This window comes from Hibiscus syriacus, unplaced genomic scaffold (assembly GCF_006381635.1).
Source record: "Hibiscus syriacus cultivar Baekdansim isolate YM2019G1 unplaced genomic scaffold, ASM638163v2 tig00110429_pilon, whole genome shotgun sequence".
Lineage (NCBI taxonomy): Eukaryota > Viridiplantae > Streptophyta > Magnoliopsida > Malvales > Malvaceae > Hibiscus > Hibiscus syriacus.
In genome coordinates this window covers 8,614,869-8,631,483 of record NW_024062733.1, presented here as the reverse complement: position 1 = coordinate 8,631,483, position 16,615 = coordinate 8,614,869, and the positions used below count along the sequence as shown (strand labels likewise).

The 16,615-nt window shown below is 29.2% G+C and overlaps 1 protein-coding gene across 1 annotated transcript; it reads right to left on the bottom strand.

Annotated features, from left to right (window-relative positions):
- Positions 1-428: 428 nt before the first annotated feature.
- On the bottom strand, positions 429-14,961 carry LOC120125023 (probable 6-phosphogluconolactonase 1). The gene is made up of 6 exons (XM_039143540.1): positions 14,845-14,961; positions 14,546-14,726; positions 1,910-2,048; positions 1,682-1,817; positions 716-1,203; positions 429-501 (listed from the first exon to the last, which is right to left on the bottom strand). The coding sequence occupies exons 1-6, from the start codon at positions 14,959-14,961 to the stop codon at positions 447-449; spliced, it is 1,116 nt and encodes a 371-aa protein (XP_038999471.1). The 3' UTR covers positions 429-446.
- Between the last annotated feature and the right edge of the window lie 1,654 nt (positions 14,962-16,615).

Here is a 16,615-nt window from a genome sequence, read left to right as displayed (position 1 = left end):
TGGGCGTTGTAGGGGTGTTAATCCTTCCCTAAACGTAACCGACCACGAATCCCTTTTTATTATTAAAAAGAACGAATTTTTGGTTATAAAACGCAGATCAGTTCATTTTTTTAATTGATGTTTTCTTAAAACTCTTTTAAAGAAAATAATTTTTAGGTATTCGACCTACCTGATCCAAAAGGCCGATGGCGACTCACAAATTATTTTCAAAATTATTTATTCACATCAATTTCCCTGCCAAGTATAATATTTCGTGCCCGGACGAAAACCGGTTACGACACTATTTTTTAGATGCAGTACAATAATGGTGCTGTTTTGAACTGTTTGTTGTACTACAAATATGTAACTGAAGATCTTCAACTGAACATATACCCCAACTTCGAAATAATCAAAGTTGAATTCAACTCGACTCAAAACATTCTCGAACAGATGGATGAAAATTCGATTCATGCAAAAATGGAGATGGACACGTTTTGATCTTCCATGTCAGGAGAATTGAACCTGAACCAGCAATAATCTTTTGCATTAAGACCCCAACTTTTATTATTTTTCCCTTTCCTTACAAAATGGATTCCAAACTTCCCACCTCAAATACAAACGAGAAGACGAAAAACCAGAGTATAAATGATGAAGAAACGGGAACGGATCGAGGACGGACAATCAACAGGTTGTGAAACCCTCCTACTACATACAAACATAGAGTTTGTGACCCTACTCCGAAAATTGAAGACCGTCCAGTTCCGATGCAGCTAGCTTGTCCAAAAACCATACCAACTTCCCTTTTGTTGGTTGGACTAACCGTGCAGGCAGCAATGGGCGGTCGTGTCCGATATTATCAATTGCCAAATGCACAGCCTCGGCTTTGCTCTCACCAGTCACGACCATTGCCACATTTGATGCCGAGTTGATGACAGGCAGAGTGAACGTTATCCTCTCGGGTGGAGGTTTGGGAGAATCGATGATGAAAGTTACCCATTCGTCGGTCTCGTCAAGTGCCGAATGATTAGGGAATAGCGAGGCAATGTGACCGTCAGGTCCCATGCCAAGAAGGATAAGGTCGAACTTGGGGCAGTCACTGATGTCGGAAACGCTAACCATTCGTGTTTTCACCAACTGCCGGACAACAAACATGTAGTCGTCGGCGGCTTCCTCTGCTGAAACTGAATCATTGATAGAATGAACATGGCTGGGAACGATCGGCACCTAAAGATCCAAGTCATTTGCCATAAGAACGTATACATTAAGGCATAATTTTTCATTCCAATCTATCCATTGATGAAAGCACTGCTGGATTAAGAACTTGAGCTGAATGAAACCAAACATCTAAACCAATCGAAAAACAACATAAAAATACTCGATACATTCATGTCGAATTCGATACCAGATCAAATGAATTCAAACAGCAAACAAGGTATCACTGAAAACAAGGAATCCATAGATGAATAATCAGATGAATGCATATCAAATGTAAACTAATACTACCAGTTAACACGATCTTCTAGAAGTGTGGATCAGTCAAATCAAAGAACAGTAGAAGAACTAATCTGTACTTTATGCATGAACTAAAGAATTTAGGGGTGCTTATCGAGCGAGTATATCACGAGCTAAGCAGTGCTCGACTAGACTCACTGGATACTCGATAAAGAAAGGGATCAAACAGAGGATGAAATGAGTTGCTAACCTTTGAAAGAAGACCATCCTTTGCGAGCTTGTAATTGCTATCAGAATGGGTTTTTGCCACAACACGTTCATCCGCCCAAAATATATACCATTTAGCCCAGTCTACAGTCTTATCATAAGGGGCTTCACAGAGTTTTCTGCCCCAAAAAAGAACACAACTTTAAAGGAAGAACACGAAAATCACAAGTGAAAAAAAAGACCCAAAGATGGAAAATGAATGCATTGATACCCCATTAAGTCAATGAGAGAACCACCAGACAATGCAATAGCAAAAACGCCTCTCTCCTTCACTGCTGCCTCTGATAACTCAGCAATGTAATCGGCCAACTCAGTCCTCAGTTCAGCAATAAAGCCATCAATTTTTGCAGCTCACAACATTGAATTAAAATTGATCAAAAATTTAGATCATGCCAAAAAGTTTACAGAATCTATGACTAAAAAGTAAAACTCAATAATACAACTCAAGATTCATCAAACTAAGCCCAAAAAAGGGGTCATGATAGGACACAACAAGTGGAGCTAAAGGATATGATCATCTCAATTCAGAGATCAAGAAAAAAAAACCAAATGTTTTAACTAATTCGATAAGTCTCGTACGAATTTAACAAGAAAACCAGTGATACCCAGAACTTAAAAATGGAAGCTTTGGTCAAAGAAAAGTGAAAAAAAAGGTTATATTGGCAATAAACAAGTGTAAAAAATACGAAACGGGAAATTCTTACAATGAAGAAAGAAAGTGAGTTGCAGAGAGGCAAGAAATAGGTGAAGGAAGATGAGTAATCAATAACATATGAAATAATTTATTTATATAATAATGTAAAATACAATTAAAAATAAATATCTATTTCAGAAAAGAAGCTGGGGAGAAATTTACCTTAAGTGCAACCAAAGAAAATGACAAAACACACCAGCAAACTAAATAAATTTGTGAGAAAGTGGAAAGTAAACGGATAACATTTAGCAGTCTCTTTGGAGGAAAATAGTTTTCAGAAAATAAATTTTAAATTTTATTTTTTAAAAATTATTTTACAATGTTTAGATGATGTTATTTAATATATATTTTAATGGTTAGTAATTTTTTAAAAAAAATTATTATAAACATTAAATACAATAAATAATATTATTTATTAATAAAATAATTATATTATTTTTAAAATATTTAAATAATTTATTTCATATTATTAAATAATTATTTTTAAAAATCATTTTACAGTGTTTAAATGATGTTGTCTATAATATTATTTTTTATGATATTAATAAATAAAATTAATTTAATTAATGATTTATTATATATTATTAAAATAAAAGCATAATATTATATATTATAATAATATAAGTATAATAATAAAATTATATAATATTATTTTATTAAAATTATTAATAAATATAATTCAATAATTAATATTTTTATTCAAATGATACGAAAATAATATATTAATATTAAATATATAAAATAATAACATTTTGAGTGTTTATACTTTGAAGTGAAAAGTTCGTAAATTAACTTACGGAATATTAAATTGTAAGTTATTTTTCAAAAAATACAAAGAAAATTCAATACATTTACTATCTATTTTCCGTCAACTAAACACTGAAAAATAAAAAAAATATTTTTCAAAAAACTAATTACAACAAATAAACAGAACTTAAATGTAAAAAGAAACAAATTCCAAAAACAAAATTTCCCCTTTTATCTATTCTTTTGCTTTCTCTTTAAGGAATAAAAAGAAAGTAAACTACTTGAATAGTCACTTGATTATTGGGAAGTTCTAATTTGATCATTAATCTATTAATTTTATCAATAATGTCTTCTAGTTTTTCAAATGATATCAATCAAGTCCCTTGTCTATATGAAAATATTAAGATGGTAGTTAAGTAAATTTGTATAGGTACACGTTCGATCTTCATTACCTACACATGTTATCAAATTAGTTTTAAATCATCCAATTTGATGATAACACATATCATCATCTTATTAGAAAAAATTCCTCTTAAGTCTAGTTTATTTAATAATTCATTTAAATGATAGATTTGGCTCAATGGTTAGAGCTCTTAATTCTCTTCCCGTGCGTCTCGGTTTGAACCCCTTGTTTAAAACTTCGGTTTCACAATTTTTCCTTCAATCAGATGAAGAGCTCTAATTGTTAGAATGTGTAAGTAATTAATACCAAATGTGTAAGTAATTAAAACTTCGGTTTAAAACTATCACGTAATTATTTTCATCGACAATTGATTTTATTAATATTATTTAAATAGCTAAATGATCTAATTGTTAAAATTCATAGATCAATAGTTAAATTAGAACCTCACCCATAATTAAATAACTGCTCAAGAAGTTTATCCAAAAAAATCCTTAATTCCCTAAGTACTCTGCTATAACATCTGCTTTTCTTAAATGAAGGTCTGAATTTTAGTTTGTAATGCCAAATAAAGAATTAACGATTTTTATTTTAATTAATAGATGCTGGTTTTGGAAAGAAACAGGGAAAAAAAAGGTCTTTAAGCATAACCAAACACGTGTCCAATTATAGTTCTGACAAATTTACCAATGGTACCTTTTGTCTTGTAATACCAAAAGTCTAAAACAATGTTTATTTTTAATTTTTCATTTCTATATTTTATTAAATCTTTCCTTTTCTATCCTTTCACTATGCTTCTCATTTTGATCTTTTTTTTTTTATTAAATTAAGGTAATTATAAAGTAGTATATGTTCTAAATATTCTCAATTATTTGACAATGAACGTTCAATCACCCTATTGTAGTCTCTAGTGCTTGAACTCGTGACCTCTAAAAACAATAATAATTTCTTAAACTACTAAGATAAATTGATTCGTGCTTATTTTGATACGAGCTTGTATAGATTTGTGTACCTTTGCAAATCAACCGTTTTGATCCCATATCTTCCTCCACTATATAAGGCTATTGAATTGAAAGTACAATATATTCATTACAATGACGTGGGTATCGATGGTTTTTAAAAATAAATAAATTTATAGATGAAAAACTATCATCCTGGTTGATGGTTTTTTTTAATATAAGCGGAGGGTCGCGATTGATTGTTCTAATGATTTAAAGAAGATGATAAATTATGCGGATATAGATCTAAGGAAAAAAGAGAGTTGATCCCTTCTCCGGCCATACATGGTGACGTACATGCAGTGGTGGATACAAAAAAAAATTATTAGGTGTGTCCATATAAATATAATAAAAAATTAATATAATACCAAAATTAGCTCTCTTAATATCTAGCAAATTGATTATTTTCCCTCATATTCTATTTTTATAGCATTTTAGCCTCCAATTTTTCATTTTAGGACAAAAAAACTCCTCCGTAGATGAAAACCGTTAGTTAACAAACGATTAATGCTCTAAAATAAGAGTATTTTTACCCCTTCTAATTTCAGCAAAGAGCCACAGTACTGATTGCTCTAGGTAATCGAAGAAGATGATATATTGTGTGGAGATATATCTACATAGAGAAAAAGAATTCAAGATCTATTCTCTAACTATGCATGGTGGTTTATATAGTGACTCTTAGAGGTGATGTTAAACTTAAGGTCACGATGATTATCCGAAGTAGACAAAGCTAATAAATATGAATGTTTTTTTATGAATCTAAAGTGATTACAAAGTAGTATTTGTTCTCAGTACTCTTTACCATTTGATAATAAATGTTCTATTACCTTATTTTAGCCGCTCGTGCTCGAACCCGTTACCTTTAAAATTTTCGACGTACGAAATATCATTTGACAATGAACGTTCAATGAGTGATCATGTCAAGTGACTATAACAGTCTAAATAATATTGGTCTCTAAAAATTTCGACACGTACGATAGACCATCAACGAAGGTATGGTTTACGAAAGAAATAAGGATGAGTTACAAATAGAAAACACGTTTTTTTTTGGTTTACAAAAAGAAAACACGTTTTTTTTTGGTTTACAAAAAGAAAACACGTTTAAAATGTACAAACAAGATGAAGATAATAACACTAAAAACCCCTCAAATCCTCCAATAACTTCTAACCATCATCCGTGAAAATATTGAGCTCGTCTTGTAGTTCGGAGAAGGTGATTCTTATTATAACATAATTGGGATGAAATATTTCTTACATGTTAAATCTTTTGGTTGAGCTTTGAGATCTGAAACTGAAAGAATAATAAAATAGATAAAAGAGGAAGAAAGATGGGCAAATTCTTCCATAAGTCCTTGAACTGTTCAATACAAAGCAATCCCACCCACAACATGAAGAACGATTAAAATAATTATAAATTTTATTGAGTAGAAAAAAATATTCAAAATTATAATGAAGGTTTATAATTATAAATGTAATTTTTTTGGTAAAGAACGATTAAAAGCTATATATAATTAAGATATTTTCTATAATCAATTGACACAAAAAAAGTCACTAAAACCATACAAAGAGAAAAAAAAACTTAAAATTTCATCCAAAAAAATTTGAACAAAATATAGATATGAATAGATCTGATTGTATTGATAAGAGAATCATAACATGAGATCAAACCATTGAAATACCACAAACGTTTGAAAACCAAAGTAGAGTATCATGAGAAAATCACATTCGAACACAAATTGTGTATCTAAATCAAATTTGTGAGTCTAAAACAGGAAAACCAACAAAGTAATAAATAAATGTCATATTGATCGGTTAATGCAACGTCAAATCTAATTTTAAAAAAATTAAAAAAAAACAACTTAACTACTTATAAAAAGATAAAAATATATCTAAAGAAAAAAAATTAATGATAGAATTTGTGAAATATATATATATATATATATAATATAAAAAATAAAGAAAAACATCAACAAAATAAAGACGAAAAAGAGGAGGTGAATAACGTGAAAAAGAGAGAGAATTAGAGTAAGCGGCGCTGAAGGTGGGAATCCTTTTTTTTATTTTATTTTTTTTTTGTGTGTAAAAATCACTTTTAGAAAAAAAATTTCTTACCAAATTCATACTTATAATATTATTGCTTTCGGGAAAGCAAAACCACAGGCAGAAATAGGGATCGGCATGGGTCTATCGGTTCAGATTTTTGATCTACTCGATCTAATCTAAAAATTCTATATTTTCACCCGATCAAAATCTGGTCTGAAAAATATATAGCTTTCACCCGATTTGAACTTGACCTGTCTTTTTAAGATAAAATTTGAATTCGACTCGACATAACCCGACTCGAAATAATATATTTATTAAAAATATATTACTTTTATTCAATAAAAATAGAGATTTAATTGAAAAAAATATAAAAAGATGTATTGTTAAAATTATCTTTAAATATGTAAGGTAAAATTATAATTTTTCGAATCGGAAAATGTAAGATATTTTCCCACTAAACTCGATTTTGACCCTACCCAACCACCTGTTTAAATCTATTTTTTTTTAAATAATCAGACTAACCGAGTATAAAACGGTCGGGTTTGAGTCCAATGCCTCTCTGGCAGAAACGAAGCCAACAACTGTGCAGTGGTCGTCTGTCCTATGATTAACACAGTGGAAACATTAAACAAAATCTACCATGTATATATATATATATATATCTTATGAATCTCAATCATAAGGCACAACGTATACAATTATACGGGTGGGGACAAAGCTAATCTAAGTTGATTAATGGAGTCTAATCAACATTATCTTGTCCAGTGTTTTGGTCACTGCTTCCAGTTGTTAAAAAAATTTGTTTAGTAGAAACAATGGGCACAATTAAAATATATAAATACATTCCTTCAATTTTTTCTTTCTTTCTTTCTTTCTTTCTTTCTAGAAGATTTCTACCGAACAAAGCCTGTTTGACGGGAAACTTTCTTAAGGCTGTCCTAATTCTTGAGTCCTGTCAGTCCACGCTTCTAAATTTAGAATTTTATGGTTTTAAATCGGGTCTCACTTCTCATCATTCCAATATGTTGAACTCAAGTGCATATTTATCAATTTGAAGGGTTTTTTTATTTATTATTTTCGTCCATAGGAAGATATTTCTTCGAGAGAATAAATATAAAAAGGGGTTTGTAAAATGACAAGGTTCAAGTTTTGATGGGTTGTTTGAATGTTGAAATAAGATTCCCTATTGAGATGTGAACAAACTTAATGTTTGGATAGGTAGATGAAAGGGACCCTCAATGCTCAACCCAATAAGTTGGGTGACCTACTCTTGCATTTGTCAATTACTCACAAAAGATATGTCTAAATCACATGATATATATATTATGAGCAGCAAAATTAACTTCATTTAGAAAAATGAAAAATTTCCACTGACATGTTAGTGGTCCACTTATCTATTGTTATTGGCCTGTTTTATAGTACCTTAAGGTATGCCTCATATGGAATTGGATGTAAGGCTATTCATTCTACTCTCAATTTCATAGTTAAAGGAATCGTTGTTGTTCTTAGATGTCATAGGTTCGAACACTAGCGATTGTAGCAGGGTGATTGAACGTCATTGTCAAATGATTGAGAGTATTTAGAACATTTATTACTTTGTAATCACCTTAACTTGAACAAAAAAAATCTGTTGAGTGATACTAATGGCAAAAATTAATATTATTATTTCTAAAGATTAATGTTTAAACAGATATATTTACGGTATATGTATGTGTTGTCAATTACTAAGAGATTCTAAACAAATATGATCTTATAATCATCTCACATATTATTAAGAAAACTAAATGTTATATAATTCTATCATATTATTTATTGAAAATGAATCGAGAGGTCATTTAAATTATTTTAATATAATAATTTCGAATGAATTTTAAGATCTACTCTATTTGGTTGTATTCTAAAGTGGTAAGCAAGCTTCAAGGCTAAATTGGATGTAACAATATGAGAAGTAGGCTTAGAATCATCGGGCTCTAAAGGACCAGCAATCAAACTGGAGTACGTCAGCACAAATGAATGATGAGTCTAACTTTGGGCTTCAAAGTCACAACTTCCACAAAAATTGATAGATACCAACTACATTAGGATGTTTTTAGTTTTTTATGCTTTTATAGATATTTCAAATAAAATTATAAATTATAGATTTAATAATTAAATTTGTGCCGATATTCAAGTGGTAAGCAGCTTGATATTGCTTAAGCAAAGTCTCTAGTTCAAGTCTTTGTGTATGCAAAAAAAAAAAAGTTACTAGGAGATTCACCCACAAAAACTAGGTGGACAAAAAAATTAAATTTATCAATTTTTTTTCTCTATATCACTCTTATTTGTTTATATTTTTTTATCTTGTCGGTGACAGCATCAACCTTGAATTGATTGTCGATGATGGCATTAATAAAACATATTAAATATTAAACAACGATTTAAATATGTATAATAATTAGTTACCTAATTAAAAATTATATTCAACAAATATACTATTATGAAGAAGACTCGTTATTTCGAAGGTAATTTTATCTAAAATAACATAAATTGATTAAAATCTTAATTAAAAAGTGTTTTTTTTAATATTCTTTTATCACTCATAGGAATGAGGACAAATCAAATGTAGACATAAACTTACAGTAAAATTTATTACCATTGATAATAAATTTTTATGTGAATTAAACACACCTTTGATATTTTAAATAAGAATCAAACAAAGATAATAGTATTCATTTGCCAAGTGCAAGAAAAGAGGTAGAAGAAGAAGTTGGAACTTTACAATAATATGCAAAGACAAGTGAGACCCGAATATATTTGAATAAAAAATCCATAAAATGATTTTAAAATTTATTGAGTGAACGATACGAGCAAGTGTTATTCTTACTCCATATTCTAAGTTCAAGTAATTACGTCTACAAAGTGTCTGTTATCAATGATTAACCCAACTAATAAAAAAATTAAACAACCCAAGAGAAAAGTAGGTAAGAAACTGAGAATCTACCAAAGAGATACAGACTTTTTTAATCATTTTTTAAACTTTTAATAACTATTATTTAAAATTTATTATTGATAAAAATATGAAAGAATATATTTTAGAAATATTCAATTAAGTGATTTTTCTCTCTCTATATATATATTTTATAAAATTTAATTTTTTAAATATTTAAAATAATCATGATTAAAGTTTAAAAATTTTGACATTTAAAAAATCAGTAAAGAACAGTTTAATAAGACTGAAGGAATATTATTTTTTAATTTAATCGATAAATAAGTATGTAAATTATAAATTTTATTACTTTAGTTACCTACGTTTTTTTGGTTAAAGTTTTATTATTTTAATTAATTAACACGTTTCTTTTTGTCAAAGTAAGAACTTAACATTTCATTTTATTATTATTTTATATCTAATAGTTAACTTCAATAAAAAAAAATGTCATAACAAGGGGGTGTTAGCAGTCAGTTTGGATCGGTTTTTGGTTAAAAATTTATCCGATCCGAAAGTATAAATGTTTGTGCTTTGGATCGATTTGGATGCTTCTAAAAAAAATTGATCCGATCTAATTAAGTGCGGCTTGATTCGGTTTAGATTTGTGCGATTTTTGAATTCTAATTTTTCAAAATAATTCTAGATTTTTTTAAAAAAAATAGTATATATATAACAAAAACAAAGAGGATATATATTTTAACAAATACAAGCTTGTGAAGCTTACAAAGAGAATATATATTTTAACAAATCAAAAAATGAATTAGTTTCTCGTCAGTAAGTCACCCATAAAAGTAAAACGGCACATTTTTTAAGTTTTGACCGACAATTTTCTCTCTATCTTAGAACTGAAGAAATACCAAAAGACTATACTATCCTTCTTTGCTATTATCATTTATTGCATCATTTTTTTCATTGGCATCAATGACTAGAATCTGGAGTAAAATTGTTACGTGCGTGTCGAGGAAAGTTGAATCTATATCTGTATATGTATATGGGTTTTGTGAGATTTTGTGGGGCTTTTGATGGGTTTGTTCAAGCTTGCAAATTCAATAATCTATTTCATCAGTTCGATTCGGTTTGGATCGGTTCCAGATTTCCAAACCGAAACTAAACCAAACCGATCGGTTTTTTAAAAAAAAATCAAACACACTAAATCGGTTTCGGTTTTTTTCGGTTATCAATTTTTTGAATCGATTTTCGGTTGTTTTTTTAGATCGGATTGGATCTAAACACCCCTAGTTATAACACGTGATTTAATTATTAATTTCTCATTTAAAAAAAACAACAACTCTCTATCACGGCAGATATTTTTTTCTCTGCAGCAGTTATTTTCTTAGCAATTATTTTTTGGGTAAACTACATGGGAGACCACCAAACTATGGTCATGAATCGATCTTGCTATCGAATTATTTTTTATCTCAATTCGACCACCAAACTTTTTAATTGATTCAATCAGACCACTTTCCGTTAAAAAAACAGAATTGTTGACGTGTCCGTTAATAAAACTGGCATAATTATATATTTGGTCCTTAATATTTACATATTCTATCAATTTAGTCACTATTTTAATTCAATTAAATAAATTTAACTATTCAATTAGAACATGACACGTGTCAACACATGATTGGGAGATTTTATTTATGTATTTTAAATTATTAATTTAATGATTTTTTATTCAATCATGTGATGACACGTGTCATTTTCTAATTTGATGCAATTGGGGAGGATCGAACCTGCCTCCAAGGGGGTGATGGGTAACAAGGCGCCCAAACCACTAGATCAAAGCTCCCCAATGGTTATAACTTACAACAATTTGTATTTGACTTCTAAAAGTTTGTTAATGAAAAAACCAATGAAACAAATTATTTGTTTAAATAAATTAATTTTTTTTAACCGTTAATCGAATCGAAATTTATTTGAAAATTATTAACGAACCAAACTAACCGAATTTTTTTCTTTAACCATTAATCGAACCAAAATTATTTGACCGTTAATTGAACCAAAATTTATTTGAAAATTATTAACCGAACCAAATTAACCGATTTTTTTCTTTAACCATTAATCGAACCGAAATTATTTGACCTTTAATCGAACCCAAATTTATTTGAAAATTATTAACCGAATTAACCGAATAAAATAAATTATTTTTCTTTAACCGTTAATCGAACCAAAATTTATTTTAAAATTATTAACCGAACCAAATCAATCGATTGTTTTTCTTTAACCATTAATCGAACCGAAATTATTTGACCGTTAATCGAACCAAAATTTATTTGAAAATTATTTACCGAACTAAATCAACCAATATTTTTCTTTAACCATTAATTGAACCGAAATTATTTGACCGTTAATCGAATCGAAATTTATTTAAAAATTCTTATCCAAATAAAATAAATTATTTTTTCCTTAACCGTTAATCGATCCAAAATTTATTTTAAAATTATTAACCGAATTTTTTTCTTTAACAATTAATCAAACCGAAATTTATTTAAACAAATAATTTGTTTCATTGTTTTTATCATTAACGAACTTTTAGAAGTTAAATAAAATTGTTGTAAATTAAAACCATTAGAGAGATTTGGCCCAATGGTTTGGGCGTCTTATTACCCTTCACCCCCTTGGACGTAGGATTGATCCTACCTAATTGCATCTTTGTTTATCTATTTTCCATTTCAATCAGGTGTTGACACATGTCACCACCTGATTGGATAAAAAATCATTAAATTAATAATTTAATATTTATAATTAAAACCTTCCAATCATGTATTGACATGTGTTATGTTTTAATTGGATAGTTAAATTTATTTAATTGAATTATAATAGTGACTAAATTGATAGAATATGTAAATATTAAGAACCAAATGTATAATTATTCCAATATTAAGGATCAAATATATAATTATGCAGTTTTATTAATGGACATGTCAGCAAGTCCCTTTTTTTTAACAGAGAGTGGTCTGATTGAATCAATTAAAAAATTTGGTGCTCGAATTGAGATAAAAATAGTTCGGTGACAAGATCGATTAACGATCATAGTTTAGTGATCTCCCGTGTAGTTTACCCTTAATTTTTTGGCCTTCGGTTTTATAAGTTTCTCTCTCAGGCAGTGGTGGTGGCCTTGCACGGCCATCTTCATTTCGTGTTGTTCCTCTTTTCTATTAATTCTTATATAGTTTTATTAGTTTTTAATTATAGTTTAACATATTTTAATAATCATATTTTTTTCTTAGCATTTTTTTCTAATAAAGGGTATCATGACTACGAGTATTTTTGGACTTCCGATGCAAGTTTCTTTTATTGGTTTTTCTAGGTTTGTGTTTCTTTATGCTTTTATGGTTGGTTGATTTCTCGATGTCTGATTTCTTTATTCGTTTGCCCATGACGATCCAACTCTATGTCGTATAATATTGTCATTAAGGGGAGATATCTTCTTCATTTGTACGTTTTATAGCGTCTTCAAGTTTTTCTTCTCCATGTTTAGTGCTCGGGGCCGTTGAAGTGATCCGTTTATATACGTCGTTGCCTCAATTATTTATGATTTTTCTTAGCAAGCTATCATTAAATCGATCATTGCTACATTTTATTTATAATAGTCACAACTGTATTTGTTCAGGTTGTATTTGGTACGACGTTGTTGATGATGCTTCCGAGAAATGAATATATCATTGTTTTACCTTCAAAAAAATATTATTAATTTATCGGAATTTTCTCATAAACCAAACTCGATAACACTTGAAAATAACACTTGAAAGTAGTGTAGGATTGGTTTGCAGTCGGCCGAGCGTCGCCCAATGGTGTAACAAAAACTTCCCTTGGGCTGTGGAATGCTGTTTCAAAACAATTACTTTTAACTTCCAAAATGCTTTCCACTTCAAAAGTAGAGCACTCATTCCTCACTTCATCTCAAAAAAGGAACAATTTTGCAGTTCAAAGCAAAAATTTTAATTTTTTACGTGAGAATATTGTATAGCCACAAGATCCATCATCTGCTTTCAAAAATACAAGCAGCAACATATTTTCATGACAAATACCAATGGAAAATTGTACCTGGTGAATTCTTTGTTATTATTTTGATGCCATTAAGTGCTAAAATAGTACAGAAAATTGCAGTTGGTGGATCTATTCAGGAAAGAAAACTGTATTTCTACAACATACGACAAATACAATAAAAATTAATAAAATATTTACGGCAAAACTCATAAAGTAAAAAGAAACAATAAAATATAAAAACCAATTTATTTATAAAACAAAAGCAGATATTACAAAGAAATATAGATAAAAAATCTAAAATAAAAAGGGGAAAAGGATAAAAAGAATTCATAAATTAAGAAACCCAAACCTTTGAGTAAAACAGCTTTGAGAATTTAGATTTTTCTTTAAACAAAAAAGGAGCAAAAAATAAAAATAATAATTGAATTTTAAAATATTTATGGGTATCAAATTAATATTTATTGAGTTTTAATATTTTAAATGAGTTTAGAGAAATTGAGTTAAATATAAACGAGCACACATAAACGAATATAAAAGAACATAAATGAACGAACATATTATCGAATGTTCACGAACGTAAATAAACGAACTAACTATCTGTTCGTGTTCGTTAATTAATTAAAGAAACAAAAAATTTTGTTCATATTTATTAGCTTAATAAATAAAAAAACATAAATAAACTTCTTATCGAACATTTCACGAATGATTCGTTGAATCGTCAGTTGGGCACGTGTAGATTCCATTCACTTTTTCACACATCAATGACCTCATTTGTGTTGGTAGAGAGAGAGTAGCACCAGCCAATTTAACTGTAAAAAATTGGTTCACATCCCAACGTAACTCTGGTCTGTCCTTAACAAGAATGAATTTTGTAGGCATACTGCATAAATTCGATGACAAAACTGTTCTGAATAATAGCATTAAGTTGATCCCAGACCTAATTCTAAGTACTTTGATTTTTTATTCGTCTTTTTTTTTTGGTAACAAGCAGAAAAGGGAGGGCTAAACACCAGCCACCGGAGGATTTCCGTGCTTTATATCGCACTGTAAGAGACGTCCAACACTCGCTGGGGGATGTTGTAAGAGCACCCGAACCAAAGGCATGGAGTGACCATAATGAGCCAGAAAGTCAGCAACCTTATTGGCTTCTTCACGTTGATTTGCCAGTTCCGTTGAATAAGAGCACGAATCCTTCGAATAAGGGTCGAATCATGCCGTTGAATGGGGGAGAATAGGATTTCGATAGCTTCAGCATTGTTCAGCTCAACCTCGACATGACGAGCTCCGTAATTCCAGGCGATTTGCAGACCATCGAAGAGCGCCCATAACTCGGCGTGCAGGACAGAGCAATTCCCAATTTTCCGGCTGAACCCCAGCACCCAAGACCCCTGCTATCCCGTAGCACTCCACCTCCAGCTGCTTCCATGGTGGAGTGTGTCTAACCCGATTTTGTCCGGGTACGAAATTTTACTTAACGAGAAAAATAATGTGTATAAATAAATGATTTTAATTTAAAAAAATATTTGGGAGTCGCCATTGACTTTTTTAGGTTAGATAGGTCAAATACCTAAAAAATTATCTTTTAAAATAGTTTTTAAGAAAATACTATTTTAAAAGAGAAACATGTCTGTGTTTAACCAAAAAATCATTCTTTTTAATAATAAAAATGTATTCGTGGTCGGTTATGTTTGGGGAAATATTAACACCCACCACAACGCCCAAAATTGGTCCCTGTCGATTATAAATTGTCTCTAATAATAGAATTTAAGAATTCGAATATAAATTTAATTTACAATCGTATTATTTCAAATTTAATATGATATTTCTAAGGAAAAATATTAAATATATATATATACATATATATATTTAGGGTTTTGTAAATAGGACATTTATTTATTTAAAAATATCAGAAAAGAATATCTAGTTGCTTTAATAAATGAATAAAAACTAATATATGATATTTCTTTAATATTAATAAATGAATAAATAAGAATATAATAATTTTCCTAAAATTAATAAAAACTAAGTAAATATATATACATTTATAAACATAATATTTATTAATTTTTTTAAATATCAGAATAGGACGTCTAATTATTTTAAGACCTCCCTTTCTTAATATTAAAAGATAAATATTATTATTTAAACAAATATATATATATATATATATATATATATATATATGACTAAGATGAAAAAAATAAAAAATAATAATGAAAGTAACAATTTAAATATATCAAAAGTAATAATAAAATAATATTGTAAATAAATAATGATCAAAATAAAAGAAATTAAAATTATAAAATTAAAATGCAAAATATATTAAATAAAATTTATCAAACTATTAGGGATTAAAATGTAAAATATATAAATTAATGGCCTAATTCGAATTATCATAAAAATATAAGCAATAATAGTATAATTTAGCCATAAATATTAATACAAGATTAAAATAAAATTAACAAAATTATAGGGGACTAAATAGGTATTTACCCTAAATATATAAACATATATATATTAGGGACTAAAATATAATAAAATAAAATGCGAGAACAAAATTTAAATAATTAAAAGTATGATACGAGTGACCAAAATGGAAGGTTACGAAACTATGAATGGCTGCGGATATGATTTTCCCAAAAGGGAAATTACAACGACACCCCTCTCCTTAAACGGCGTCGTATGGGGGAGTGTATTTAAACCCTTTTAAACGGGCCTAAAGGCCATTTTTCTCTCATTCTCTATTTTGCTTAGAGAAGCTCTCGTTTTCTCTCTTCGAAGGAGAAAAACGGCCACCGTTTCCGACGTCGATCACCGTCGTCGGTAACAGTGAACAGTGGCCGAAAATTACAAAAGTACCCCAATATGTAGATCTCTCCAATCTAAAGTCGATTCTAGCCTTTATTTCTCCTAAAAATCTCTCAAAATTAGTAGATCTAAGCAAAAATCGAAGGTTTACCTTGGTTTACACAAAAATTTCCAGCGACGTTTGGTTTCTCCGAGGGTAAGTTCTTTTCTCCTTCACTTTTCTTTCGGTTTTTCTCTTCTTTCTTGTTGTTGGTGTGGCTTCGTTTTTGGTG

Excerpts from the sequence above, each read along its gene's own strand:
- LOC120125023 (XM_039143540.1), bottom strand. The coding sequence starts at position 14,961 with ATGGAAGCAGCTGGAGGTGGAGTGCTACGGGATAGCAGGGGTCTTGGG. Across the intron at positions 2,049-14,545 it reads CGGAAATCCTCCGGTGGCTG|CTGCAAAAATTGATGGCTTT; the intron begins GTGTTTAGCCCT and ends CAATGTTGTGAG. Across the intron at positions 1,204-1,681 it reads AGGATGGTCTTCTTTCAAAG|GTGCCGATCGTTCCCAGCCA; the intron begins GTTAGCAACTCA and ends TTGGATCTTTAG.